General features: G+C 41.4%; 3 protein-coding genes across 9 annotated transcripts in view; 2 read left to right on the top strand and 1 right to left on the bottom strand.

Moving 5' to 3' along the window:
- Nucleotides 1-3,662, bottom strand: part of ZMYND12 (zinc finger MYND-type containing 12) — a 34,870-nt gene extending 31,208 nt beyond the window's left edge. Inside the window, exons 1-2 of one of the 2 annotated variants that reach the window (XM_066269472.1) lie at nucleotides 3,496-3,567; nucleotides 2,333-2,469 (exon numbers count right to left, since the gene is read on the bottom strand). Coding sequence is in view for 1 of the 2 variants with exons in the window: in XM_066269471.1 (XP_066125568.1) it covers nucleotides 3,496-3,605 (110 nt within the window). In the remaining variant the exon portion in view is untranslated. Of the gene's footprint in view, nucleotides 1-2,332; nucleotides 2,470-3,495 lie in introns of both variants that reach the window. The other variant, XM_066269471.1, reaches the window with a different exon arrangement.
- Nucleotides 3,663-4,015: 353 nt separating this feature from the next.
- PPCS (phosphopantothenoylcysteine synthetase) lies at nucleotides 4,016-7,536 on the top strand. Of its 3 annotated transcripts, XM_066269475.1 has the most exons (4): nucleotides 4,023-4,149; nucleotides 4,513-4,723; nucleotides 4,895-4,998; nucleotides 6,691-7,536. In XM_066269475.1, exons 3-4 carry the CDS (start codon nucleotides 4,906-4,908, stop codon nucleotides 7,012-7,014), a joined length of 417 nt encoding a protein of 138 aa, XP_066125572.1. In that variant the 5' UTR covers nucleotides 4,023-4,149; nucleotides 4,513-4,723; nucleotides 4,895-4,905; the 3' UTR covers nucleotides 7,015-7,536. The 3 variants fall into 3 exon arrangements, with proteins under 3 accessions (XP_066125573.1, XP_066125572.1, XP_066125571.1); XM_066269476.1 differs by lacking the exon at nucleotides 4,513-4,723 and having other exon boundaries at nucleotides 4,016-4,149; XM_066269474.1 differs by lacking the exon at nucleotides 4,023-4,149 and having other exon boundaries at nucleotides 4,157-4,723.
- A 3,514-nt stretch (nucleotides 7,537-11,050) lies between these two features.
- The window catches only part of CCDC30 (coiled-coil domain containing 30), a 116,324-nt gene continuing 99,867 nt past the window's right edge, over nucleotides 11,051-27,507 (top strand). The window contains exons 1-5 of one of the 4 annotated variants that reach the window (XM_066265048.1): nucleotides 11,051-11,203; nucleotides 19,824-19,972; nucleotides 20,122-20,296; nucleotides 22,694-22,814; nucleotides 23,759-23,946. In XM_066265048.1, the coding sequence (XP_066121145.1) occupies nucleotides 20,234-20,296; nucleotides 22,694-22,814; nucleotides 23,759-23,946 (372 nt within the window). In that variant the 5' untranslated portion in view covers nucleotides 11,051-11,203; nucleotides 19,824-19,972; nucleotides 20,122-20,233. The remainder of the gene's footprint in view (nucleotides 11,204-19,823; nucleotides 19,973-20,121; nucleotides 20,297-22,693; nucleotides 22,815-23,758; nucleotides 23,947-27,507) is intronic. The other 3 variants (XM_066265049.1, XM_066265050.1, XM_066265051.1) reach the window with 3 other exon arrangements.

The raw sequence follows: 27,507 nt of genomic DNA, 5'->3' as shown, positions 1-27,507 counted from the left end.
TTCTCCACATTGCTACCTGTTACCTTAACACATGAGAGAGCATGCCGAGATCATCCATGGCCTTTTCGAGAGTAAATTCCAAACTCTTGGAGTTCATGTCACTGTTTGGTCCTAACCTTGATCTCAATTTAAACTTCTACTACTTCTTAACACAATGATTTTCAAAGATTTTTTTTTTTTTTTTTTGGTCTAAATTCACAGTATGAATTTTTTTTTTTTTTTTTCTGAAGCTGGAAACAGGAAGACAGTCAGACAGACTCCCGCATGCACCCGACCAGAATCCACCCAGCATGCCCACCAGGGGGCGATGCTCTGCCCATCTTGGGGCGTCGCTCTGCCACAATCAGAGCCACTCTAGCGCCTGAGGCAGAGGCCATAGAGCCATCCTCAGCGCCTGGGCCAACTTTGCTCCAATGGAGCCTTGGCTGTGGGAGGGGAAGAGAGAAACAGAGAGGAAGGAGAGGGGGAGGGGTGGAGAAGCAGATGGGCGCTTCTCCTGTGTGCCCTGGCCGGGAATCAAACCCAGGACTCCCACACGCCAGGCCAACGCTCTACCACTGAGCCAACCGGCCAAGGCTGAAATATTTTATCAGTATAAACACACATATCTGAAAGGTTGAAGCTGGGGATTCAGTCCACTGGCAGGTCAGTATAAACCCCCAATTAGGTCAGACCTGCAGAGAACTCCAGGTGGACTGCCTTCTCCCATGAGATAGCTGACAGGCTAAACCCCTTCCTGGGTCTATGGGTGGGCACTGGGGAGAGATGAACCAAAATACAAGGCTGCTGTATTCCAAAAGGAAAATATATTTAAAACACTTGGGTGCAGACTGGCCAAGACAGACTAAGCTGTGTCAGCCTGAAAGGAGGGATAGAGCAGGGTTTATGTAAGTTAGTCAGGGGTCTTGAAAAAAGTGGCTGAAGTCATTGCCTCTATAGGTACAAGGTAATATTTCTTTGTATGTGGATTGGAGTGGCGCCACAACTCCTCCAAATTGTTTACATCCCAGCTCAACTGCCTATTATCAGCATCACTTGTAAAAAGAAGGTCTGGGCTGGTTCAAAGGTGGTGGTGGTGGGGGGGCTTCAAGCAAGCCAGTTCCCCCTCCTCCCACGGATTTGCACTGCCCCGGGCATGGCAGCTGATCCATCAATATCCACATAAAAACATTACAAGTTTCAGGAGACCATTCAAGTGGGATTACTCTGATATTTTGTGTGTGTGTGTGTGTGTGTGTGTGTGTATTTTTCTGACGTTAGAAGAAGGGAGTGCACCCCTCCGGGATCCACAGGGCAAGCCCACCAGGGGGCAATGCTCTGCTCATCCCTGGTGTTGCTGTGTTTCCGCCTGAGACATTTTAGCGCCTGAAGCAGAGGCCATGTTGCAGTCCTCAGCGCCTGGGCCAACTTTGCTCCAAAGGAGCCTTGGCTGCGAGAGTGGAAGAGACAGAGAGGAAGGAGAGGGGGAGGGGTGGAGAAGCAGATGGGCGCTTCTCCTTTGTGCCCTGGCTGGGAATCAAACCCTGGACTTCCACACGTCAGGCTGACCCTCTACCGCTGAGCCAACCAGCGAGGGCCTTGATAATTTTTATTCTATTATATTCTTAAAATGCTGGTTGTCACTTATTCATGATCTCCTAAAGGGTGTGGGCTACAATTTAAGAATCAGTGATTGCTGCCTGACCAGGCAGTGGCACAATGGATAGAGCATCAGACTGAGATGCAGAGGACCAGGTTCAGGACCCCGAGGTCGCCAGCTTGAGTGTGGGCTCTTCTGGTTTGAGCAAAGCTCACCAGCTTGGACCCAAGGTCGCTTTCTCAAGCAAGGGGTCACTTGGTCTGCTGAAGGCCCACGATCAAGGCACATATAAGAAAGCAATCAATGAACAACTAAAGTGTCGCAACGAAAAACTGATGATTGATGCTTCTCATCTCTCTCCGTTCCTGTCTATCTGTCCCTATCTATCCCTCTCTTTGACTCTCTCTCTGTCTCTGTAAAAAAAAGAAAAAAAAAGTGACTACTCTCTCCACTACTACCTTCTTTGCTCAGCTCTCAATAAACTCTGTGTTTGCACTCTTCACCCAGGCAGTCTTGGATGTCAGAAGTACCTGACCCTTCCTTCTTCATTGTTCATTCACTTAGTGATTTCCAACAAACCTTTCAAAACTCAGCTCAAATGTTACTTCTTCAGAACATTTCCTCATACTCCTGCAATCACCTTAATGACCATCCTTAGGAGTCCCAAGAAACAGCACATCTTGAGTGACAGCACTTGTCATGTGGGGTTTATTATAATGACTTTCTTTTTTAAAGAAATTCCTCTGTTCTGACCTAGGTTGTTTCTTCTTCTTCTTCTTCTTTCTTCTTCCTTCTTCTTCTTCCTTCTTCTTCTTCCTTCTTCTTCTTCCTTCTTCTTCTTTCTTCTTCTTCTTCTTCTTCTTCTTCTTCTTCTTCTTCTTCTTCTTCTTCTTCTTCTTCTTCCTTCTTTTCTTCTTCTTCTTCTTCTTCTTCTTCTTCTTCTTCTTCTTCTTCTTTTTTTACAGAGACAGAGAGAGAGTCAGAGAGAGGGATAGACAGGGACAGACAGGAATGGAGAGATGAGAAGCATCAATTATCAGTTTTTTGTTGCGACACCTTAGTTGTTCACTGATTGCTTTCTCATATGTGCTTTGACCGCGGGCCTTCAGCAGACCGAGGAACCCCTTACTCGAGCCAGCAACCTTGGGTCCAAGCTGGTGAACTTTGCTCAAACCAGATGAGCCCGCGCTCAAGCTGGCGACCTCGGGGTCCTGAACCTGGTCCTCCGCATCCCTGTCCTACGCTCTATCCACTGCGCCACCACCTGGTCAGACCTGACCTAGGTTTCCTGAAGTTAGCAATCTCCGTTTTTAGCTCAGGTCCCAAATAGAACCCAAAGCAACGGTTAAGAGATACCACACTGAATAAATGAGAACTGATCTCGTCCAGTACTGCCCTCCTCACACCCTCACCTTCTTGGCTATGCAGCAAACTAGCCTTCTATTCCTCAAACACATCCATGCCTTTCCTCCCTCGGAGCCTACTTTGCCACCCTTCCCCCAGACATTTCCATGGCGGGCTGCTCCTACTTTATTTTCAGATCAATAATCTACCCTCAAGGAGGCAGTTTGCCCAATCGCCCATAGCATTTCCTCTGCCTTTGAGACATCTATCACGCTCTCAAACTGTCTTATTTTCTGTTTACTTTTCTGTCTGTCGCATTCGAGTATGTTAGCTTTTTAAGGGACATGGTCTGCCAAGTTCCTTCAGTGACTTCAGCACCTAGAACAACATACAGGGCATCGTAGATGCTCAACAAAACATTTCCTGATAAGTAGACTGAGTAGAAGAGGACGCCGCGGAGGCACACAAGACTTAGGAACTTATCTTTAAGCCGCCTTACGGGCACCCAGGCCCAGACCGGTGATTGGGACAGAGGGAGTTGGGGCGCCTAGAGGCCACATTTCAGAGCCTACCAGTAATAAGTGACAGTGCAGGCCGTGCACACCCGCTCGGCTGGAGCTTCGCACACCTCACAGAGTAGCCGGCGCCCCTTGGGCACCGCCAGCGGATAGATCACACTCATGCTGCAGCCAGAGGTGTCCGTCTCTGTCTCAGTCGGTCTGTAGCACGGTTGCCCAGCGACGCTACACTGGACGCTGTTGTCACGTGATCATCACGGGGCAACCTCGTTCCCAGCCATTCGAAGACCAGGGGAAAGGCGTGGCTTGACTAATACCTGGAGTGAGTGAGTGAGTGAGTGTGTGTGTGTGTTATTAAAAAAGCCAAAAAGTAAAAGACCTCTCCTCCACACCAATCACACACGAGTCCCAATCCGAAGGTTAAATGGCCGAGCAATCTAACTTTAAGTTAGAGCAAGTACAGAAAGGACTGTACGGTGGCCAGTAAGGGTCAAACATACCTAGTTTTTACCCAGACTAAGAAACCGGGAACGTGACCCCTCCAGATTCCTGCCCAGCTGACTCCTTTCTTTCTGCTCAGTGTCAATTTCGCCAGCCTCTGGGACAAAACCAGCATGCATTTCCAGACGCGGAGAAATCTGGGGCTGGCAACCAGTGTAGGGTAGCGACCCAACCCCTCATATTGCGGCGGCGCGGCGCGTAGGCCAGGTAGGGTAGGGGGCATGGCGCAGGCGGTCCTGGAGCTTGCGCAGGCGCGGGGGAGCCTCGGGACTCATGGCGGAAGTGGAGCTGGTCGCTGAGTTCCCTCAGCCCTCCGGTGCTGCCCGCTGGGCAGAGGTTATGGCTCGGTTCGCCGCCGGCTTGGGCGCGCAGGGAAGACGGGTGGTCTTAGTGACGTCAGGCGGCACCAAGGTCCCGCTGGAAGCTCGGCCAGTGCGCTTCCTGGACAACTTCAGTAGCGGGCGGCGCGGTGCAACCTCGGCCGAGGCCTTCCTGGCTGCGGGCTACGGGGTCCTGTTCCTGTACCGGGCTCGCTCTGCCTTCCCCTTTGCCCACCGCTTCCCTCCCCAGACCTGGTTGTCGGCTCTGCGGCCCTGCAGCCCAGCCCCTTCGGGTTTACTGAGCCTAGAGGTCGAGGAGAACGCACTGCCGGGCTTCGCTGCGGCTCTGCGGAGCTACCAGGAGGCTGCGGCTGCCGGCACCTTCCTGGCGGTCGAGTTCACCACTTTGGCGGATTATTTGCATTTGCTGCAGGCTGCGGCCCAGGCGCTCAACCCGCTAGGTGCGTGCTTTAGGAGTCCGTCGGCTGCCGAGAGGCAGCGCATTTCTCCCCAGACACTTACCTCTTTACACCCTTATTACCCAGGGGTTTCACGTTAGGGGAACCTGAGTTGAAAAGGAGCTGATCCCAAACACTTCTCCGATTTATTACACCCTGTGCTTCTTTTTGCAGGCCCTTCTGCGATGTTTTACCTGGCTGCGGCCGTGTCAGATTTCTATGTTCCTGTCTCTGAAATGCCTGAACACAAGATCCAGTCATCTGGGGGCCCACTGCAGGTGATGGGCTCTTGTCTTCCAGAAATCTGATCCCTTGTAATCAATCTTGGGTTAATTCCCTCTTGATCAGGAAATGGCATTTCCTATGAGATAAGCTAGGCACTAGTGATACAGAGTAAGTAAGACACCGCCCTCCCTCAGGGACCTCATAATCTAGTGAGGGAACTGGACACAGTTTCAATACAGAGTGAGAAATGTTCTAGTACAGGCAGGTACAAAGTGAAGTCAGAGCATGGGGTGAGTGAATCTTGGGGAAGTCAAGGAAGGCTTTCTGGGGATGATTTGAATGGAATTTTAAAAGATAAACAGAGGGTACAGTAGACAAAGCAGGGGAGGTCATTCCAGACCGAGTACCCAGTTGGAGTTTGGAAATGGGCAACTATGAACTGAAGTTCTTTAATAAGGGCTGGAGAACAGGGAGAGTGGTGGGATGGAGGACAGAAGAGACAGCTTACTTCATAGACTTTTATTCCTTAAGGAGCTTAGACTTTTTATCCTATGGAGCCAAGGGAAACATACGTAGGAGAATGAGATAAAGTTTCTCTGAGAACATTTTGGCATCAGTATGGAAGGTGAATTAGACAGAGACAGAGAGAGACATGAGTTGATTGGATAGGGGTTATTGCTGTAATTTAAGGAAGAGGTATGGGGGAGTATAGTAGTGCAATTGAGGTGTGAGGTGATCTGGCTTCTTATAGTGATGCTTAGTCATTTATTGGATAATACAAATAGAATTTAAATTGGGGAAACTCTACCTGTGGGGCACTTACTGACTTTGTAGGTAGTTCATTTGTTTCTTCAACAGATGTTTATTGAGTACCTAATATATGCCAGGCACTATTGTAGAACCTGGAGGTAAAGCAGAGAAAAGAAACTACTGTGCCTTTATGTTGCTTATACTCTGGAGAAGAGACAATAAGTCAGATGCATACTACTGTATGTTAAGTAGTGATAAATGCTAAATGAAAAATAAAGTGGAGAATGGGTAATGATTCCTATCATACCTTGTAATTTTTTGAGGGGAAAACCTGATGATAAGCTGATTAGTGATTTCACACTATTTAAATTTGGGAAGCTAGTTTACCTTGATTTTTTTTTTTTTTTAGTTCTATCTTAGAAGTACACAGAACAACTCAACATTTCCTTTAGAAGGGATTGAGAATGGTATAATAGCAGTTAATCAAATGAAAATCAGATCTAAGTGCTAAGATGTGTTAAAAGTGACCATTTTTAAATGGACTTGAATAGCCACTCTACCACTGCAAGAAATATTTTAGGCTGAGAGACTTAGAAACCCAAATTTACTTGTGCTTCTATCAAAATAACTTTGGCATGAGTAGATTATTTGCATCTTTTTATTTGAGGTTGTGGCTTAAAACGGGAATGTTTGAGAAAGTGTAGTGCTGTTCTTTAGTGTGCTATTAATGGTGATGAGGGCGGCAGAGCAGGACTGATTCATAAGACATGGTTTGTCCAAGAATATGTATGATGCCTTGAAATCAGGCATCTTTACAAACCCTGCAGAGCCACGGCTTTTAAGATAAGCATTTCATATGCTTTGAAAAGTTTGACAATGAGAAATCCCACCTAGATTGACGTACCCGAAAATCTGAGCCTCTGCTTTCTTAGTTTCATTGACCTGGTAGGTAGTGACCTTTGTTTGCTTATTAAGCTTTTCTTTTTTTGATACAGATAACAATGAAGATGGTGCCAAAAATGCTTTCTCCTTTGGTTAAAGATTGGGCTCCCAAAGCATTTATAATTTCCTTTAAATTGGAGACTAACCCCTCCATTGTAATTGATCGTGCACGAAATGCTTTGGAAATTTATCAACATCAAGTGGTGGTGGCTAATATCCTTGAGTCACGCAGGTCCTTTGTGGTTATTGTAACCAAAGACTCAGAAACTAAGTTATTGCTATCAGAGGAAGAAATAGAAAAAGGCATGGAGATAGAAGAGAAGATAGTGGAAGATCTTCGGTCTCGACACACAGCCTTTATACAAGACAAAAACTGAAGGATCAAAAATTAGAGAATCAAAAATTGTTCAGTGGACCAGGGCTCTTACTGATGGTAAAAACTAGAATAAATCCTTTGCTTGCATAAAGACAGAGAAAATGAAGGGGAAAAGCAGTGAGTGGTGTGCAGGCAAATACGGTTTGCTATTTGTCTTTTAAAGGTTATTTCATACTCATTAAAAATGAAAACAAAAGCAAAGCAGTTATGAATGACCCACCTGACACTCACCTAAATGTCATCTTGATTTTGAAAATGAACATGAGCTGTTTCTCACCCTTAAAAAAGAGCTTACTGGGAATTATATTCCTTAAAATATCCATGTGGTGCCTGAGTAGCATCGGTCTTCGTACTGTAAAATGGATTATGGATTCATGAATGGCCAGGCTTTGAAGATCATATAGTTGTCAGAGGCTACTATGTGGTAGGCCTTTATGATTATGAGGATTAAAAAGATGAATAAACATGTCTAGTTTGGGAAGTGGATATATATAAAAAAGTGCAATAAAGTGTGTGCCCAAAAGCTGATACAATGGAAAGGATGTTGTTCTTTGGGGATTTTTCAAAGATGGGAGTAGGAGAGAAGAATACTTCCCTGAAGATAGATTGCCAGGTGAATGATGAGCTCCCACTACTTGACTTTTTGCTTTCTTCTAGATTCACTACCTGTTTGACTTAATTTATCTTTCAAATATTTCTGGATGCTCTTCAGGGAAACAACCTGAGCTTCCACCTGGGACCAAGCAGGGGCCAATAGATAATCTCTGCCCTTTGGGAAGTATTACAGTATGGGAAAGATATGGGCTGTGGAGTCATCTTAGCCAGGTTTGACCTCTCCGATTGTACCACCTATTAGCTTTATAAACTTAAGTAAGACACCTGACTTAATTTCAGTTTCCTCATATAATGGGGATAATCTCTGCAAAAACAATGCCATTTGTTGTAAGGATTAAATAACACTGAAGATGAAGCATTTTTCTGATGCCTGGTACATAATTCATACTCAATAAATGGTTGCAATTTTTGTTTTCTTCACTTAGCAAGGCAGTGTTAGGCTGGTACCCTGCTCAGTCCCTGAATGGTTGAGAATTTTTCGAAACTCTCACTGTCCTGGGTTTTGGGTGGGAATGCACAAGAATTGTAGTCCTGAAAAATCCCCTAAATGACTTGTAGGATGATCCAAAGTGTATTTGAAAAACTACAGTTCTGGCTGGGTGGCTCAGTGAATAAAGCATTGACCTGGAGCGCCAAAGTCAGTGGGTTTGACCCCCGTCGACATGTATGGGAAGCAATCAATGAGTATACAACAAAGGGGAACAGCTAGCTAAGACGGCAAGTTGATGCTTCTCTCTCAAATCATGGAAAGATTTTTTAAAAAGAAAGAAAAACTACCATAAGTAATCAGATACTGTGCTTCACACAAATACTTGATTTTAAATGTAATTTGTGCCCTAGCCGGTGACAGTGGCTAGAGTGTCATCCCAAAGCACCGGCAAGCCTGGGGTCACTAGCTCAATTGCTGATCCTGGGGTCACCAGCTCTATCCTGAGGATGCTGTCTTGACCTCTGAGGTCACCTGTTCAGGGAATCTTGCACACCTAAGTGAAACAGATTGCTGCTTCTCTCTCTGTCTTCCTTTCTGTCCCTCCCTCTCAAAAATAAATAAAATGCAACTTGTGATGCTTTGTGGAGTAGGGAAGTGTAGCCCAATGTGTCTGACTGATAATGGTACGATAAACTTTAATTGAAAAAATTCGGGCCCTGGCTGGTGGCTCAGTGGATAGAGTGTCAGCCTGGTGTATGGATGTCTTGGGCTGGGTTCCCAGTCAGGGCACACAAGAGTAGCGACCATCTGCTTCTCCCCACACATCTCCCTCTTCTCCTCCTGTAGCCAATGGCGTGATTGGTTCAAGTGTGGCCCCAGGCACTGAGGCTAGCTCTGTCAGAGCTCATCAGCCTTATACACTAAAAATAGCATGGTACTTGAGCATTGTCCCCAGATGGGGTTGCCGGTTGGATCCTAGTCGGGGCTCATGTAGGAGTCTGCCTCACTCGCCCTCCTCTCACCTAAAAAAATAAATTGATAGACGTTCCAAGATGCACTGAAATAATTAAATCAGTAAGTGTGACCTTGGAGCAGAGGAAAAATAACTGCAGTAATCAGGACTGTTCTGGAAGCCCTGTTGAACAAAAAATTTAAATTATGCGCTGGCTGGGTAACTCGGTTAGAGCATCATCCCGCTACTCCAAGGTTGCAGGTTGAATCCTCTGTCAGGGCACATACAAGAATCAACCAATTAATGTAAAAATGAATGGAACAATAAATCAGTCTCCTTTCTTGCTTCCTCTCTCTCTCTCAAATCAATAAAATGTAATTAACTTTAGGTCCAATGGGCAAAATCTCAAAAGCAGCAGCCTCTGTTAGCAGTGGCTGCAGTACGAAGGGATGGGAAGTAAAAGACTAATTTTCCTCCCTACATCCCTAGCTCTATGTGGATGACTGTCATCTTTGAATATACTGTGCGGACTAAGTGAAATTAAAACTAGAAGTGATTTTAATGTTTGTTTTTACCATAGTTATTACTTTTCTTAGGAACCATTTCCTATCCTGTTATGCTTGAAACAACCACCAGTTCCCTACATGGAAGTATTTGAGTTTTGCAATTCTGTTTAGTTTCCATTCTGAGCACTTCAACAGTATTTGCAGATGTTAAAATTCCAAGAATTTTTGTTTTAACAACAAGTGGAAGTGAGTAAAGAAAGAAAGAATTAAAAGGAATATGAGTCAATGAGCAAATGAGAAATTATCTGGGTTGGAGAACCAAAAAATATTTCCCTGAAGAAGTGACACTTGAACTGAAAGAAAAAAACTTGCAAAGGCTCTGGTGCCAAAGGAAGAGGTTAAAGCAGTTCTAGAAAGTAAGGGATAAAATCTGTCCAGATAACACATGTAGAACTAGCAGAACTTTGGAAAGGATCCTATGAGAAATTACAGTAAGAGCAAGAAATAGAAGTACACATTTGGGATACTAGAAAAGCAAGGGCCCCCTAAACATGAGTAAAATCAAGCATTAATGAACTAGAATCTAGCAATAAAAGTATTTAAATGAAGATGATATTAACTGAGCTTATGTTAAACTTTGTGTCATTTAGAAATTTTTATTTTGCGTAACATAGGTGGAGGACCGAGTTCACCTAAACCTAATTTCATTGCTTAGGATTTATAAAGGTTAGAGATAATTCTAATCAAGTCCGGTTTCTTCTTTCTTTCTTTCTGTTTATTTTTTTAAGTGAGAGGAGGGGAGATAGAATCCCATACGTGCCCCGACCGGTTCCACTGGGCAACCCCTGTCTGGGGCCATGCTTGAATCAACCAAGCAGATGGGCCCACGCTGGAACCAACTGAGGCTACTAGCTGCGGGAGCAGAAGAGGGAGAGGGAGGGGAGGAGAAGCAGACGGTCACTTCTCCTGTGTGCCCTCACCAGATCCAACCCAGGACGTCTGCACGCACGCTGGGCCGATGCTCTATCCAATAAGCCAATTGGTCAGGGCCTTCATTTTTACAATAGTACGTCGATTTAAAATGGGATTTGTTCAAGGTGCCCGTGAAGTTAGTTACAGATCTAGGTCTGAAATTCGTAACTCCTGACCTAGCGTTCTCTCCCTTTTAAGAATGAAGCTACTTCTAGAAAAATAAATAATTTAGAAAAATAAATGCGGGGCACTAGATAAAGCCTGGTGAGAAGTTATCTAAGAACTATAAATGCCCAGGTGACAAAAAGTAGCCTCTATGTTGAAAACTCACGCCACGACGTTACCATGGTTACTACGAAGCCTAAGGAATGAGCCGTACAAGCATTCCGGCTGGAAAAATCCCGCCCCGCGATCCAAAGGCCAATGGTGTGCACCGTAACCATGTTCTCCGCAGGAACAACAGCCCCTGAGCCAATAGGGCGCGTCGTTCCTATGGTTCCCGCCGGAAGAACGTCTTGGCGTCTCTGCGGCTGACGCGGTTGCTATGACGCCCGGGGTTTGTAGGCACCTGCAGTTAGCTGCGAGGCTGTGGTGGAGCGAAGCGACTCGGGACTCTCACAGCACTCACCAAAAGACCATCCGGCCTGCTTCCTGAGGTTCCCGCCGCAGCCGGAAGAGGAAAGCACCTAATCTCCGCTCTTTTTCACCGTTCCAGGTCTTTCTCGCTTCTCTCCCCAGTGTGGCTTGAAACTATAGGAGGGAAAGCCTCTCCCCTGGCTCGGCTTTTCTAGCGACAGGCTGCATTGATTCTGCCTTAAAGATTCGCCCATTTCTGGGACCCAAAAGCCACAGGCATTTAGAATTAGGCGGCCACTCTTATTTAGAGAGGGCTTAGGACACCGCCAGTTAGTTAGGTAGACTATCTCCGTTTCTCACTTTTCGAGCGAAGACTCACCTTTGCCAGACCACTGCGTCTGCAGCTCCTGGCCAATAATTAACAGTCTACGGAGCCAGGATTTCCCTGGTTGCGAACAAAGAACTGCCGTTTTCTGCTTTGTTGCCCTATGTTCGTCACGCAGAACCTTACCTAATTCTTGTTGAAGCTCTGAGGGCCTTTAGTAACCTCAACATCAAAAGTGATCTCGTCAGTTAACCTGCTCCCTTTCAAGCTACAACCTCACCCACTTCCCTCAACACCCCCCGTGCGCCAGTTTTCTCATCCTGCACCTTCCGCAGCCATTGTCACCCTTTCTTGTCCACGCTCTACCACCTCTGTTATCAGCAGACCCCCTCCTGTTTATCTGCTACCATGCTTTGGGTAGCTAAGTATTTCACATTCGCCAGTCCTGGAATCATTTGGAAGATTTTCTCTGTTTCTCCGCATCATGGCAGGCTTTCTGTCTTGGGTAAATTAGAAACTATAATGGAGAAGTGCACATTGGTAAATACAAAGAGTAAATTACTACAAGCCTGGTGTGTTTTGAAAATAGAGAGGAGGAATCAAAATGCAGTTTGGGGCCCTTTTAGGCTTATGTAAAGACTATTCCTTGCTTAAGTGAGTGCTTTGTTAGGCATATATTTTAGTGATGTATTCATGCATGTGGAAAGATCATTCAGAATGATCATGTAACAGAATTCCAACTTTAAGCCCATATGAACCCGGTATGTACCTTAATATGATAGAATTTTTGGAAAGAAGATGCTTGAAGCAGTTCTATTGATTCTTCTTCATGTCAGTTTCTTGACCAGAAAATATTCTTTGTGATGTGAGCCAAGAAACAAAAGCAATGAGGAGTGATCAAAAATAAGTATTTTTGGCAAGGGGGCAGACTTAATCCTACAAAGACTGAAATAGAGGCTTTAAAAATGGAATAAGATTCATTTATATCCAATGCAATCGTATTTTATCTTAGAAAACTTTGTCTTAAAGTATGTGTTTCTTACTGAGTCTCACAACTTCTTTGGTGTTCAAGTTAAAATGTAAACCTATTTTAAAGATATGCAAAGTGTACATTTTTAACAGGTATTGGGGCTAGAATAGTTTGGATATATTTATTTCTCAGGCTAATTACACCAGTTATTTGTGATACCTCATGCTTTTTCCATATACTGAGAAATTTAGCTTTCTCTTCTATAATAGGTTGGAAAAGAAAAACAAGTTTGCAGCTTTTTCTTTTTTTGTGTGTGTGAGTTAAATGGAAACAACAAATTCTAAGTGTTGAAAAAAGGGGTTAGATGCTGTATTATAAGGAGCTCTCTTTCCCCCTTCCAATATGGATGTACTGAACAAGCATTATTATAGCCACGTTAACATAATTTTAAAAATTTTGTTTTCTCTCACCCTACCACAGTAGTTCTAAACCTGGGAGACAGTTTTGCCTCCCAGGAGACATTTGACAATCTATAAAGGCATTTTATTTGTCACAACTGGGGATATACTATTGGCATCTAGTTGGTAGAGGAGAGGGATGCTGCTATACATACTGCTATGCACAGAAGATCCCCCCACAGCAAAGTATTAGCCAGCCCAAAATGTGAGTGGTGCCAGGGTTGAAAAACTCTGACATAACCTGTCGACAGTTCATTTATTCTGTTCTGTCAGCCCTTGCATGCATGTGTACATTTTTACATTGTTACAGTGTACATTTTTGCCATTTTTCCACATAATTTTATATTTTAAGCATTTAAATATAGATACATTGGCTCTAACTTTTAAAAATTATTTTCTCACTTATTTGATAATTGCAAGGAAGAAACTGTGTATTAATATTGTATTTAAGATGTCTGTAAGTTTTCAATTATATTTGTGTAAAAGGAAGAAAGAGAGCTAGGGTGAATAACCTGACCGGATATTTCAGCTTTTGTGGCCATGCTATTTACTTTGTTCTCTAATGTCACTCAAAGACCCAAAGCTCATCCTTTGCTCAAAGCCAGGAGATGCACTGTAACGTAACGTGAAATATGGTCCTGGCTTCCAGAGCGCACCTGCTATAGGAGAACTAAGAACAAGTAGAAATAACCATTCACTCATTCTCCTTGCCCTCTTCTCACCTAAAATTCTGTCTCTGTCTCAGTTTGCTTTGACAGCTTTACCACCTCATTCTTTACATCTAGAAGTTCCTGAAGGCCCCCAAACACTATAGGATGTGCTTCTTTCCAAAGAGTGGACTTTTAAGATACTTAATGAGCATTTACTCAGTATCTACTTTGTAGAGAATAGTATGTTTGAAGACTTTGTTATGTGGGCAATTTTAGGCACAGTTTAGTGTCACAGCATTTGTAATTCAAAGACTGGATTTATATTATCTCAAGAACAGATTTTTTAGAATTTTCAGTTCACTCAACCATTGTGTCTGAATAAATCCACTGGAAAAAAATGTTAGTTTTGTGATGTCATAGCAGAACAGGCAGAGGGACACAAATATTCCAAGTCATGGAAATATAAGCAGCATGATTGGGAACAATTGCATGAAGAGCAAATGTCAAGTGTGGCAGAATGTAAGACTAGAGAGACAGGCAAGAACCACATTGTGAAGAATCTCTGGTGCCAAGCTAAGGGGTTTGAACTCTTCCTGAAAGCGATGGGAATGTTAAACAGCAACTGATTTCCATTCAGAAAGATCAGTCCAAGAGCTCTGTGGAATACAGGTTGGACAGAAGCCAGCCTGGCAGCAGGGAAATCAGTTAAGGATGCTATTACACTAAACTGGGCAAGTAGTAAGGAGAGCCTAAATTAAGACAGCAACCAAAGACATGGAGAGGATGAATTAGAAAATGATAAAAAGGATAGAGTCTACAAATTCAGGGATGGGTTGTATGTGAGAGTGATATAAATAAGAGGGAGGGACCATGGATGACTCCAAGTTTTATGGCTTGGGAAACTGTTTGATGGTTATTTTTATCAACTGTAGAATATAAGAAGAGGAACAAATGTAAGAGAAAGAAGTGTTGGATTGTTCAAACTGAGTTGTTTACTAGACAGTGACTATGCATTGCTCTTAAATAGTAGACTCATTTTATATTGCCTTCTTACCCGACATCCTCTTTCTGGAACTGGTACCTCTACAGGAATCGTGGCTTTGGCGGCCATATTTGTACTACTACTTTCAATCCATTTCAGCCACAACTGGCTGAATGAGGGTTATACAACTAACTTTGGGGGGCGGCACAATTCATTGGGTGAGCAATAAATAATTGTCTCTTTTTCATAAATTTGAACTAAGATAAAAAAGAATGGAAACAACTGAATCTGAAAAGTCACATAGGCTTTACAATCGGAAAGGCTGTTTTCACTATTGCTGATGAACAAGCAGAGAAAGCCCAGCCATGTGGAGAAGGAATTTAATAAGAGCTGATTCACAGAGAAGCCCAAGATGAAGGACATCATAGGTCACAGTAGACTTAGTAATGGCTGTCCAGCTCAATGCCCAGTTCCAGTGCAGCCATATGTAGTCTGCAGCCTGTGCCCTTGTGTCTTATTTTTAGTAACCACCCTTTAGTAGTTGAGAGTGGTTGGCTGAGAGGGACAGAAAGATCAACGTAATAATGACTTTTAAAAGATAGAAAAGTATTTGTCTCACACAGAAGTCAAGAAGAAAGCAGTCCAGAACTGATAGAGCGGCATCTGGAAGTAGTCAGAGACTCAAATGTCTTCCCTCATGATAGTGTATCATCCAGGACATATGGCTTCCACCCCCCGGTGTCCATGATGGCTGCCAGGAGAAAAGAGGAAGGAGTGAGAAAGAGGGCATTCTGCTCCTTTAAGGACAATTTCTAGGGGTGTTACACAACTTCATTTACATCTCATTGGTTAGAATTTAGTCACAAGGCTATATCGAACAGTAGACAAGGCAGCTGTGTAATTAGTCAATGAATTAGATATCATTTCTGTGGGAAAGGGGATGAATAAATATTGAAAGACAGGCCTGACCTGTGGTGGTGCAGTGGATAAAGCGTCAACCTGGAATGCTGAGGTTGCAAAGCACATCTGGGAGTTGATGCTTCTTGCTCCTCCTCGTTTCTGTCTGTCTGTCTGTCTCTCTCTCTTTCTTCTCTAAAGTGAATAAATAAATAAAAATCTAAAAAAAATTGAAGGACAACTGGCAGTCTCTGCCACATGCACTTGTATTTGTTCTAACTTCAGTGTGTTTCTGTTTCTTGCCACCTTTTCTAGATAGATCTGGAGCTCAGCAGGAATGGATTATTATTTAATCTTCCCAACAGCCCAATGACATAGGTATTACTATTATATCCATTTTATTTTAGGGAAATAAACATTTAAAGAAGTTAGTAGCTTACTTGTATAAGTCACACAGCCAGAAAGTAGTGGAGCCAGGGTTTGAACCGAGGCGTGTCAGACTCCCATGCGCAGGTATCACCATGACAGTGAGAAGATCAGAGAGCCAAAGGCGGGGTTCTTAGGAATGGTAGCATTTGAAGGGTCTATAGGAGAAGAGGGACCCAGGAAGAGCACAGAGAAGGAAAGGTTATAGAGGTAAGAGTAAAAACAGAAGAAAGTGACATCACAGAACAGGGAAAGGGAACACTTTCAAGAAAGGAGTGAACAGATACTGTAAGTGGGTCCTTACTCTGTCTCTCACTCCCTTGGTGTCTAAGCAAGTCCATTCCCTACTGGGCATTAGCATCCCAGACTAATGGACAGCTGGCTCCTAGTCCCTTCTGATGCCGGGCAGGGGAGAAGGAGCAGCAGTGACAGTGGGGCTCTGCCCAGTGGCCTGGTTTTATGGATTTCCCTGCCTATGAGGTGGAGACTGTCTTGCCTTCATTCCCAAAGCAGATTGGGGCTCCTAGGTGGAAGCTGACAAGATGGGACTGAATAGCAAAGGGCACGGAGGCAACAATATCCTCCCATTAGAGTGGCCATTATGGTTATTTTTATGGAAGTTCCTCAAAAGGTTAAACATAGAATTATATATCCATAGTTCCATTCTTAAGTATCTACCCAAAACAATTGAAAGCAGGGACTTGAACAGATATTTGTATATTGGTGTTCATAGTGGTGTTAGGCACAATAGTCAAAAGATGGAAACAACCTAAATATCCATCAACAGGTAAAAGGTAAATGGATAAACGAAATACTACAATGAAATATTTTTCAGCCTTACAAAGGAAGAGAATTCTGATTGATGCTATAAAATGAATGAAACTTGAAGATTTTTTGCTAAGTGAAATAAGCCAGAAACAAAAGGACAAATGTATGATTCTCCCTATATGAGGTACCAAGAATAGAGAGATTTGTAGAGACAAAAGTAGAGGATTTCAGGGGTTGAGAGAAAGGATAAATTGGGAATTATTGTTTCATGGGTACAGAACTGATGTTTGGGACAATGAAAAAGTTCTGAAAATGGGCAGTGGTGATGGTTATATAACATTGTGAATGTACTTAATGCCATTGAATTCCACACTTATGAATGGTTCAAATTGTAAATTTTAGGTTTCATTTATTTACAACACTGATACATCCATTAAAGAAAAGATCAGGAAGTGCAGAAAGTTTTGGTCAGAGCAGGACATTTGGAGTTTAGGATTGCAGGATTTCAGTAGTAGTTCAGATTATGACTAGAGCTCAGATGTAGCCATGGGTTAGATGGCTAAGTAGAACAGAGGTTAAAGATAACTGACTTTGGGAGGTTGGTCATGTCTAGGAGCTTGGATGAATCACACACTTGGATAATGACCTGCAGCCTACACTGTCCTGCTCACCCAGAAACCCCCCTCTTCCTGTGTTCCTGCTCACCTCCAATACCCCCACATCTCCCAGAAGCCAAGGATCCAAAGGTATTCTCAATATTTCCAGTCCCCTTTTCCTTTCACTGTCACTTGAGACTCTCCTACTTCACCCTACATCATGGAGGGGGGGGTGGATTATACTACTCTCTGGGGACAAGCAACCCACAATATAACAATGATAAAGCCTTGTAATGATTCTAACATTTATGTTGTAATAATTCACAATTTCATCTATTTATCACAACTTACTTTAACATTTTAATATATTTGCTTCCAATCTTTTCTTTGTGTGTCTGGTTTTCATATAGTTATACTAATACTTTTACATTCTTATTATAATATAAGCATTTTTCCATATTACCAAATAGGCCTCATAGGATACTATATAGTCCTAGTGTCTTTGGCAGTCTGATACCCAGGACTAAAACCACAAGTAACTGAATAGTGTTCAGAGAACTTGCAGGGAGAAGGGGAAGATGAGTGGGGACTAGATGGGAAAATTTTTAGCTGTGACTTGTTGGGAGGACACATGGGAATATAAAGTTTCAGACATGGGTTTTCTTTCAATGTGAATATCAGATGAGAATTAAAATTCTATATATCACCCACAAAAAGTGTCGATGTGAAAACAATGGCTCTGGAAAACTTAGCAAGAAAGGAGAAAAATAATAAAAATTTACTTTTGCTGTTAAAAAAGAAAAACATGCCCTGGCTGGTTGGCTCAGCGGTAGAGCGTCGGCCTGGCGTGCGGGGGACCTGGGTTCGATTCCCGGCCAGGGCACATAGGAGAAGCTCCCATTTGCTTCTCCACCCCCCCCCCTTCCTCTCTGTCTCTCTCCTCCCCTCCTGCAGCCAAGGCTCCATTGGAGCAAAGATGGCCCGGGCGCTGGGAATGGCTCCTTGGCCTCTGCCCCAGGCGCTAGAGTGGCTCTGGTTGCGGCAGAGCGATGCCCCGGAGGGGCAGAGCGTCGCCCCCTGGTGGGCAGAGCGTCGCCCCCTGGTGGGCGTGCCGGGTGGATCCCTGGCGGGCGCATGCGGGAGTTTGTCTGACTGTCTCTCCCCGTTTCCAGCTTCAGAAAAATACAAAAAAAAAAAAAAAAAAAAATAGAATTGTGTGGACTAACTGCAGTGTGATCATAATTATGATTATCTCTACTGTTTGGGTCAGGTCAACTTGGTTAAAAGTTGTGTTTGATTATAACAGCAAGTGTAATGCATAGTGGTCCTAGTAACACAAATACCAGTTCTTTCATCAGCAGATAATTATCTTTTACCCACCGTGGAGTGCAAGCTGTTGTGTAACATGACTGCTTTCAACTGAAAAACATTACAGACACTATTGATGGCAGACGTGGAGTAAGACGTTTTAGAAGAGAGCTGAGTGACTTGGAAGTCAGCAAAAGTGATATGACGTATTCTGTAAGCAAAATCATTCATGGGTAGTATAGAATTAGTAGGCTCTCTAGCTTCCAGAGGAGACCTTTTATTTCTGTTATTCACTAGAGGGAACAAAGGCTTCTTTGGAATTTATAACATTGCAAGGGGCCTTTGGGAGACTTTCAGATTATTAAATTGCAAACTTCAGAGCTGGGCAGACAGAAAAGTTTGTATTTTTTAGCCTGACCAGGAGGTAGCGCAGTGGATAGAGTGTTGGACTGGGATGCGGAGGATCCAGGTTTGAGACCCCGAGGTCACCAGCTTGAGTGCAGGCTCATCTGGTTTGAGCAAAGCTCACCAGCTTGAGCCCAAGGTCGCTGGCTCGAGCAAGGGGTTACTTGGTCTGCTGAAGGCCTGTGGTCAAGGCACATATGAGAAAGCAATCAATGAAAAACTTAGGTGTTGCAACGCACAACGAAAAACTAATGATTGATGCTTCTCATCTCTCCGTTCCTGTCTGCCTGTCCCTGTCTATCCCTCTCTCTGACTCTCTCTCTGTCTCTGAAAAAAAAGAAAAGCTTGTATTTTTTAAAAACACTCATACTTTTGTATCATATATGTCATGTCATTTTACTTGACTATATACAGCTGTTTAGAGCTTTGTTTTTTTGTGTGTGTGTTGTTATTTCATGTAAGTATTCACTGTAATTGGATAACATAACAATTTATAGGAAAACTGTACCTTGTAGAGAGTCTTAACTCCAAGCATGCAGGGGTGGGCATAAGTAGGTTTACAGCTGTGAGTATGTGAAACACAGAACTTTTTTTTTTTTTTTTGTACAGAGAGAGAGAGTCAGAGAGAGGGATAGATAGGGACAGACAGAGAGGAACAGAGAGAGGTGAGAAGCATCAATCATCAGTTTTTTGTTGTGACACCTTAGTTGTTCATTAATTGCTTTCTCATATGTGCCTTGACCGCAGGCCTTCAGCAGACTGAGTAACCCCTTGCTCAAGCCAGCGACCTTGGGTCCAAACTGGTGAGCTTTGCTCAAACCAGATGAGCCCGCGCTCAAGCTGGCGACCTCGGAGTCTCGAACCTGAGTCCTCTGCATCCCAGTCCGACACTCTATCCACTGCGCCACCGCCTGGTCAGGTGAATATATTTTTTTAAAGATTTTTATTTATTGATTTATTTTTATTTTTTTTAGAGAGAGAGAAGCATGGGGGAGGAGCAGGCAGCATCAGAAGCATCAACTCATAGCTGCTTCTCCTATATGCCTTGACCCGGCAAGCCCAGGGTTTTGAACCAGTGACCTCAGCATTCCAGATTGATGCTTTATTCACTGTGCCACCACAGGTCAGGCAGAATTTATTTTGTACTATTTATTATTGTTATTAACCTACTTTTGCCCACCCCAGAATATACATATCAGATTTCTGGCATGCTCAGTCTTGTGTACTGTGTGGGTGTGCGTGTACATACACATATGCTCTCTTCTATCAAAGGAAAAGCTCAATTAGAAGACATACTTCACCATCTTGAGAAAGAATTAAACCTCATGTTACTACAGAAGAACAACTCTGCTTTGTGTGATGCCTGCTCCAGTACACTGAAGACATGCTGAGGACTGCTCCCAGAAATCTAGAACTTTCAGTGAAGAACACGGGAAAAATGAAAGAAGTAGGATCTAATAACAAAGTTCTAAGATATCTGTGGTTTTGTTCATTGTCCATTAAATTAACACATTAAAAACCAACATTTGACTATCACTGTAAAGTTGTAAAGCACTCATGTACATTTTTTTTTTGGTGGCAGAGACAGAGAGTCAGAGGGACAGATAGGGACAGACAGACAGGAAGAGAGAGAGATGAGAAACATCAATTCTTCGTTGCGGTTCCTTAGTTGTTCATTGATTGATTTCTTATATGTGCCTTGACCGGGGGGCTGCAGCAGACCGAGTGACCCTTTGCTCGAGCCAGCAACTGGGCTCAAGCTGGTGAGCCTTGCTCAAACCAGATGAGCCCGCGTTCAAGCTGGCAACCTCGGGGTCTCGAACCTGGGTCCTCCGCATCCCAGTCTAAGGCTCTATCCACTGCACCACTGCCTGGTCAGGCTATACATTTCTTTTTTCATGAAATATGTCAACAGTCAGTATGAATTTCCAACGGAGGACATGTACAGGATGTTGCCCAGAGATGACTGGTTGAACATCCAAACAGGTCTGCTCGTGGTGGCTTTCCCCATCTTGGTAAATTCCTCTGTGTCTCAATAACTGATCCTCTAGCTAACTCTCTTGCTTGTTGCCTTAGAAACCTAAGTAGATCTGCTTCTCAAAGGTACTCTTGTACCCTTGACTACACTCAAAGAAGTTTTTAGAAAAATAGAAATTAGCTTATTAATTGACAGTAAGAGATATAATTGCCAAAGGAACCAGTCACATATGTCCTGGTTTACTTGGTGAACAAATGATTCTAAAATTTTACAGTGCTAGCTGAGATAGTTATAGTTACACCATAGGCTGTCTAGCCCTTATTTCCGGACCTGTTAAATCCTGGGACCAGGATACCTAGCCTCAGATGAGTAAATAATGGCATCTTTTGACTCTCTTATCACTCTGATGTTTCCAGTATTGATCAACCTACGTTCTGACATATTCTTTCTTTAATAAGTGAATTCTCTCAGGTTCTTGGGAATCAACTCTGCTGTGTTTCCACATCTCAGCTCAGCTGGATAACTTGTTGATTTTTAAACCTGACTCTTATAGGGCAATCTGATTTCCAGACTCTTAAAGAGGAATGCAGTTCCTTCAGAACAAAAGCAGCAGAGTGTATTAGATCATGAACTCGAGGCACATCAGGGTGCACATTGCCTCTAGCACTGTCACTCCTGTGTAACCTTGGGAAAGTAACTTTTTTGAGCTTGAAAATGGTAATAATTTGTTCAAAGGGATTTGTGAAGTTTACACAAGAGAATGTGAATAAACTTTGCACTCATCACCTTCTCACCTAACAAGTATTTTATAAATTATAGCTATTATTATTAGAAATAGGCATTACTCTTCCTGCCATTTTAAAGAGGAGGAAACTGAAGCTTACCAGGAAGTTAAAAAGCTAGATTGCAACCCTGTTTTCCTTCTATACCATTCAGCTTCTTATTCACGTCTGAGTCGTTGTCCATTAGGCTTCACAACAATTCAGAATACAGTCCATTTATTTGGTAGTCTGCTTCTAAGCATTTTGGCAATAGGTAAGGGCTCAGTCACTGGTTCTGGCCCAAAGTGTGCAGTCTAGCTCTTTCCTTTGTTCTTTGCATGACAAGGCAGATGTGTCAGCCTCTCTCGGCCTGCTTTCTCATCTATAAAGTGGGAGGATTCTAGTCCCATAGGGTTGTGGTGAAAGTTAAGTACAGGGTGAGACAAAAGTAGGTTTACAATTGTTCGTATGAACAATAATACAACCAATAATATAAGAGTAAACTCTGTTTTGTGCACTCACAACTCGAAACCTACTGTTGCCCTCTCTGTATTTGATGGCCTTGACACATTAGTCCCTAGAGCACATAGTTTTCAATCTGTTACTATTAGCCGTATACAAGTACCTTCTGTCAAGTTGTCATATTAACCAGAAATAATTTTTAAAGAATATCTAACAATTTATTTTAAAAGAATCTGTTATTAACATTTCAGACATCTTAATCAGTTTTAGCATAAGAGTATAAACATAATTATTGTGTAGACTTTTCATCATTCATGGATATCATGACCATGTTTTCTAAGCCACAGATAAGATTTTATTTGAAGTCATATATTAGTGGAAAAATATTAGAAATAGTGACTGTCTTATAAAATGTGTGGTCACGTGTCATCACATCTATGGGAAATGGTGTCTGATTAACATAAGACAGCTGCTTAGGGAGAGGGACCCTCACTTCAGGAGAGCCAAGTTTTCTGTTTATTTCTTAGATTGTAGACACAATAGTTTGGTGATTTCTTAATGGCTCTTTCACTAAATAGACTTTAAATATGGGTCAAAATATGAGTTGCAGACTAAGAGAAAGAAAATTTTATTTTCTTTTTAGGTGGGAAATTATGCAGACCATGTCTATACCTTAGCAGAGGAAAGAGAGGCATCTTCTCGTGGTTATGAAAAGGAAAAGAGGCATCCTAGACATGAGTTTAAAGAGCTCCAACTCAAACAGGGTAATTTCTCATTTTGTAAAAATGCAATTTTAATCTTTTAGTTATAAAAATTAATATGTGATAATTAGAAAATTTGAGAAGTTGTATAAAAGTAGAAGGAAGGGAAAAATACTGTATGTCCTCCACATTACAAAGGTACTTGTAATGTTTTAGAGTCTAAGCTCAGTAAGAAACTAAATGAGAACAGGACTGGGGTAAGGAACACTGAAAAGTGTTTAAAGTCAATGGATTATAGTTTCAAGTATGGTAAAGACGTGTTGAAATTATGCTACTAGAAGTACATAGGAAGAAATAATTGGAGAACAGGATGCTTGCAGTTGAGAGTAGGAAGAAGCCACAGTTGTTGGTAATGACAGGGTGTAGGAAATCACTGTGGAGCAGGTGGCGGAGACAGAGTAGAGGACTAGATCTTTAGAAGTTAGCTAGTGAAAGGACTCAGAAGGCAGGGTACTAGCATGATCATCTTCCTGAGTATTGAAATCACCAAGAATTTTGTCAGGATTAGTTGAGACACCTTAGACAAATTATTTGGTTTCTTGGTGCCTGAGTCTAACTATCATAAAAGGATAATCATCCTTCCTACATCATTGTGTTGTTATAGGATTAAATGAGATACATTTATCTCAGATACTTAGTACAATACCTGCCATATAATAAGCACACAGTAAACAAATTTTAAAGTTATACAAGAACAATTTTAAACTTATGCAAGTAGTAGTAAGAATATCTACTGCTTTTGAGGACTTTTCTCACTCCTTTTTTTTGGTTATAATTTTGAAAGTTTGCAAACACTCTAGAGAGATGGAGGGAAGCATAGTAGTATTAGTATAGCTTCTTTAAAAAACTAATTAGTTATCTAATTAAAAATTCATTTAACATCCTACAGAGTAGTTGTTTACCTGCATTTCTTTTAACAATTTGTTTCTGTTATTTCTTCCTGACAGAAGCACAAATGAAGGAGACTGAAGAAATGAAGCGAGAAGGCCCTGGAATAGCTCAGAGCCACCCCAGTGAACAGATTACCTACTTACTGGTGGACAGAACTAAACTCTTGAGTAAATTGGAACTTGGGGACTCAAAGCCAGAGTCACAAAGATCTATGAGCAGTAACCTACAGAGAGAATTTTCCCAGGTATTCCAAAATTAGCTAGATAAATGAACAACAGGCAGTCAGTTTTAAAATGCATTTGTTCATTCAACCATTCATTCATTAAAATATCAGGAAACCAGTTTTAACAGTACTTAAGAATATAGGCTTTGGGTTTGAGTAGACTTCCTTTGTCTTTGAGGAAGTTAGTTAACTTTTATGAGCATTGATTTCCTCATTTATAAAATCTGGGGTCAACTTAATTGCACTACAAGATGATCATGAAAATGAAATAACTTAATGTTTGACAACATATACAATATATTCTTTTGAATGGATATATCAAATTTTATTTAACCATTTTATTGGATGGCAGAGGATGAAGGGATGATATATAATGCCAGAGATAATCAAATATTAAAAAAATTTATTGTGGAATATAATGTTTATACAGAAAATTGATAAAACTTAAAAAGTTATGGAGTAAACACCCTTGTAACCACTGATCCTGTCAAGAATACGACATTGCTGACTCCCTGAAAGCTTCCTTTGTATACACCCTTCTGATCACATCCCTTTCTCCCACAAAGCTATGCATTTCTACACAGTGTATTTAGTAATTTAGTTTTGCCTCTTTTTGGACATTATGTACAAGGAATCAACTTTGGAATTACTTTGTAGTGAAGTGTTATGGGTTTTTTTTCCATTTTGTTTATTTTTTTTTATTGAGATATGATTGACATACGGTATTTTATTAGTTTCATGTGTACAGCATATTGATTTGATATTTGTATATATTGAAGAATGGTCACCACAATAAGTAATTAATATCTGTCACCATGCATACTTACAGATTTCTATTTCTTATGATGAGAACTTTTAAAATCTACTCTCTTGGCAACTTACAGATATGCAATACCGTATTATTAACCATAGTTAACATGCTGTATGTTACATCCCCATGATGTAGTTTTTGCTAAACTATTTATTTTTGCTAAACTTATTTATTTATTTATAAATATTATTTAATTTATTGGGTAACATTAGTTAATGAGATTACATAGGTTTCCAGTATATAATTCTCTAACATCATTAATATGTATTGTGTTCACCACCCAAAGTGAAGTCTCCTTCCATCACCATTTATCCCTTCTTTACCCTCTTCTACCTTCCCCACCCCTTTTCCCTATTTTAATCACCATACTACTGTCTATGTCTGTGAGGTTGTTTTTTTTTTTTGCTTAATTCCTTCACCTTTTTCATCTGGCCCCCCAATACCTCTCTGATAGTTGTTAGTCTGTTTTCTATATCTGTGTGTCTGTTTCTATTTTGTTAGTTTATTTTGTTTATTAGATTCCACATATAAATGAAATCCTATGGCATTTGTCTTTCTCTGACTGGCTTATTTCACTTCGCCTAATACTCTCCAGATCCTTTCATTGTCTCGCAAAAAATTAAGATTCCTTCCTTTTTATGGCTGAGTAGTATTCCATTGTGTAAATGTACCACAGTGTTTTTTATCCACTCATCTATGAGGGGCACTTGGGCTGCTTCCAAACCTGAGCTATTGTAAATAACGCTGCCATGAACATACGGGTGCATATATTCTTTCGAATTAGTGTTTTGGGGTTTTTTGGTTATAGTCCCAGAGATGGAATCACTGCATCATAAGGCAGCTCCATTTTTAATTTTTTGAGGAAATTCCTGACTTATTTATTTTATAACTGAAAATTGATAACCTTTTGACTCCCTTCACCAATTACAGTTTGTCATTGCTGTGTTATTATTCCATTATATATGGCATAACACTACCCATTCTATGTTGATTTGGGTTATTTTTGATTTATGGCTATTAGGAACATATTATAATCTATCAGTTATGCTGCTATAAAGAATCTTATATTTGTATCCTGGTTCATGCATTCGTATAAGGTATGTACTTTGGAGCAGATTTAGGGAATTGTAAAGTATGTAAACCTTCAACTTTACCACATAACGTCAATTGTCTCCTTCAGTAGTCGTGCCCTTATACTGGCCCCAGTAGTGTATGAGAGTACATTTACTCTTTGCCTACACTTGATATTGTTTGACTTTTAAATTTCTACTAAACTATTGAGTGCATGATATCTCATGTTGGTTTTAATTAGCATTTTCCTGATTATTAATGAAGTTAGTATGGTTATTGATCATTTACGTTTCTTATTTTGTTAGTACCTGTTCAAGTCTTTGTCTGCTTTGAAATTCAGTTGTATATCTTTTTCTTACTAATTTTTAAGAATTCTCTATATATTCTGGTTGCAGCTCTTTTGTTGGTTATGTGTATCACAAACACTTTTCTCTTCACTCTGTAGCTTGCCTTTTGACATTCTTAATAGTGTCTGTTAATGAATAGAAATTCTTAAGTTTAGTCCAGTTTGTTCATAGTTTCTTCTATGGTTAGTGTTTTTCTTTCCTGTTTAAGAAATCCTTGCCTTCTGGGACTTTGCTTTTTGATTGCACTGAATCTACAAATCAATAAGAGAAATTGTCTATCTTAAAATATTGATGCAATCTGTGATCAAGGAGTATCTCTCCATTTATTTTTTTAATGTATATAAGTAAAGTTTAATAATTTACCCCACAAAACCTTGCATACTTATTTATTTCTAGGTAAATCACATATTTGAATGCAAAAAATGAGCTCTAAACATGATTTGAGCCATGTTCAATGTACTCACACCTTGTAATTAAGTGAAATACTTCATGTGTAAGCATTTTTTTTTAAATTTTTATTTATTTTTTTATTTTTTACAGAGACAGAGTGAGTCAGAGAGAGGGATAGACAGGGACAGGCAGACAGGAATGGAGAGAGATGAGAAGCATCAATCATTAGTTTTTCATTGCACGTTGCAACACCTTAGTTGTTCATTGATTGCTTTCTCATATGTGCCTTGACCACGGGCCTTCAGCAGACCGAGTAACCCCTTGCTGGAGCCAGCGACCTTGGGCTCAAGCTGGTAGGCCTTTGCTCAAACCAGATGAGCCTGCCCGCGCTCAAGCTGGCGACCTTGGGGTCTCGAACCTGGGTCCTCTGCATATCAGTTCCGATGCTCTATTCACTGCGCCACCACCTGGTCAGGCCATGTGTAAGCATTTTACAAACTGTATTTAATGTTTCATATAAATGAGAAGAGTAGTCTCTTTCTTGCCAGATGGCACTCATTTTTATGATTAAATTTCTATTTTTAAATAATCATATAACCAAAATATTTTTTTATATTTATTTTATTGATTTTAGAGAGAGAAAAAAACAGAAACATAGATCTGTATGTGCCCTGACCAGGGATCAAACCAGCAACCTCTTTCGGGTGATACTCTAATCAACCAAGCTATCTGGCCAGGGCTCCAAAATCTTTTAGATATGTTAAGTCGAATCATATGAAATTCCAAGTTTATAGGTTAAAAGTAATCAAATATCACCAATTTTTATGGTTCAACTTAATAAAAAAGGTACACATAAATGAAATTCTGTTTGCTACTTTGATTTATTGGTTTTTAAACACTTATCAGAAATAGTGCAATGTCATATGAGTACATTTACTTTTTGTTTTATTACTAACAATACTT

The sequence above is a fragment of the Saccopteryx bilineata genome, chromosome 3 (genome assembly GCF_036850765.1).
Source record: "Saccopteryx bilineata isolate mSacBil1 chromosome 3, mSacBil1_pri_phased_curated, whole genome shotgun sequence".
Lineage (NCBI taxonomy): Eukaryota > Metazoa > Chordata > Mammalia > Chiroptera > Emballonuridae > Saccopteryx > Saccopteryx bilineata.
Note: the sequence above shows the minus strand (reverse complement) of the source record. Positions and strands in the feature narration are given on the sequence as shown.

What these genes read in the sequence shown, in the direction of transcription:
- PPCS (XM_066269474.1), top strand. Translation starts at nt 4,216, where the DNA reads ATGGCGGAAGTGGAGCTGGTCGCTGAGTTCCCTCAGCCCTCCGGTGCT. An exon ending in CCAGGCGCTCAACCCGCTAG is followed by an intron (nt 4,724 to 4,894) that starts GTGCGTGCTTTA and finishes TTCTTTTTGCAG; the next exon opens with GCCCTTCTGCGATGTTTTAC. An exon ending in CATCTGGGGGCCCACTGCAG is followed by an intron (nt 4,999 to 6,690) that starts GTGATGGGCTCT and finishes TTTTTGATACAG; the next exon opens with ATAACAATGAAGATGGTGCC.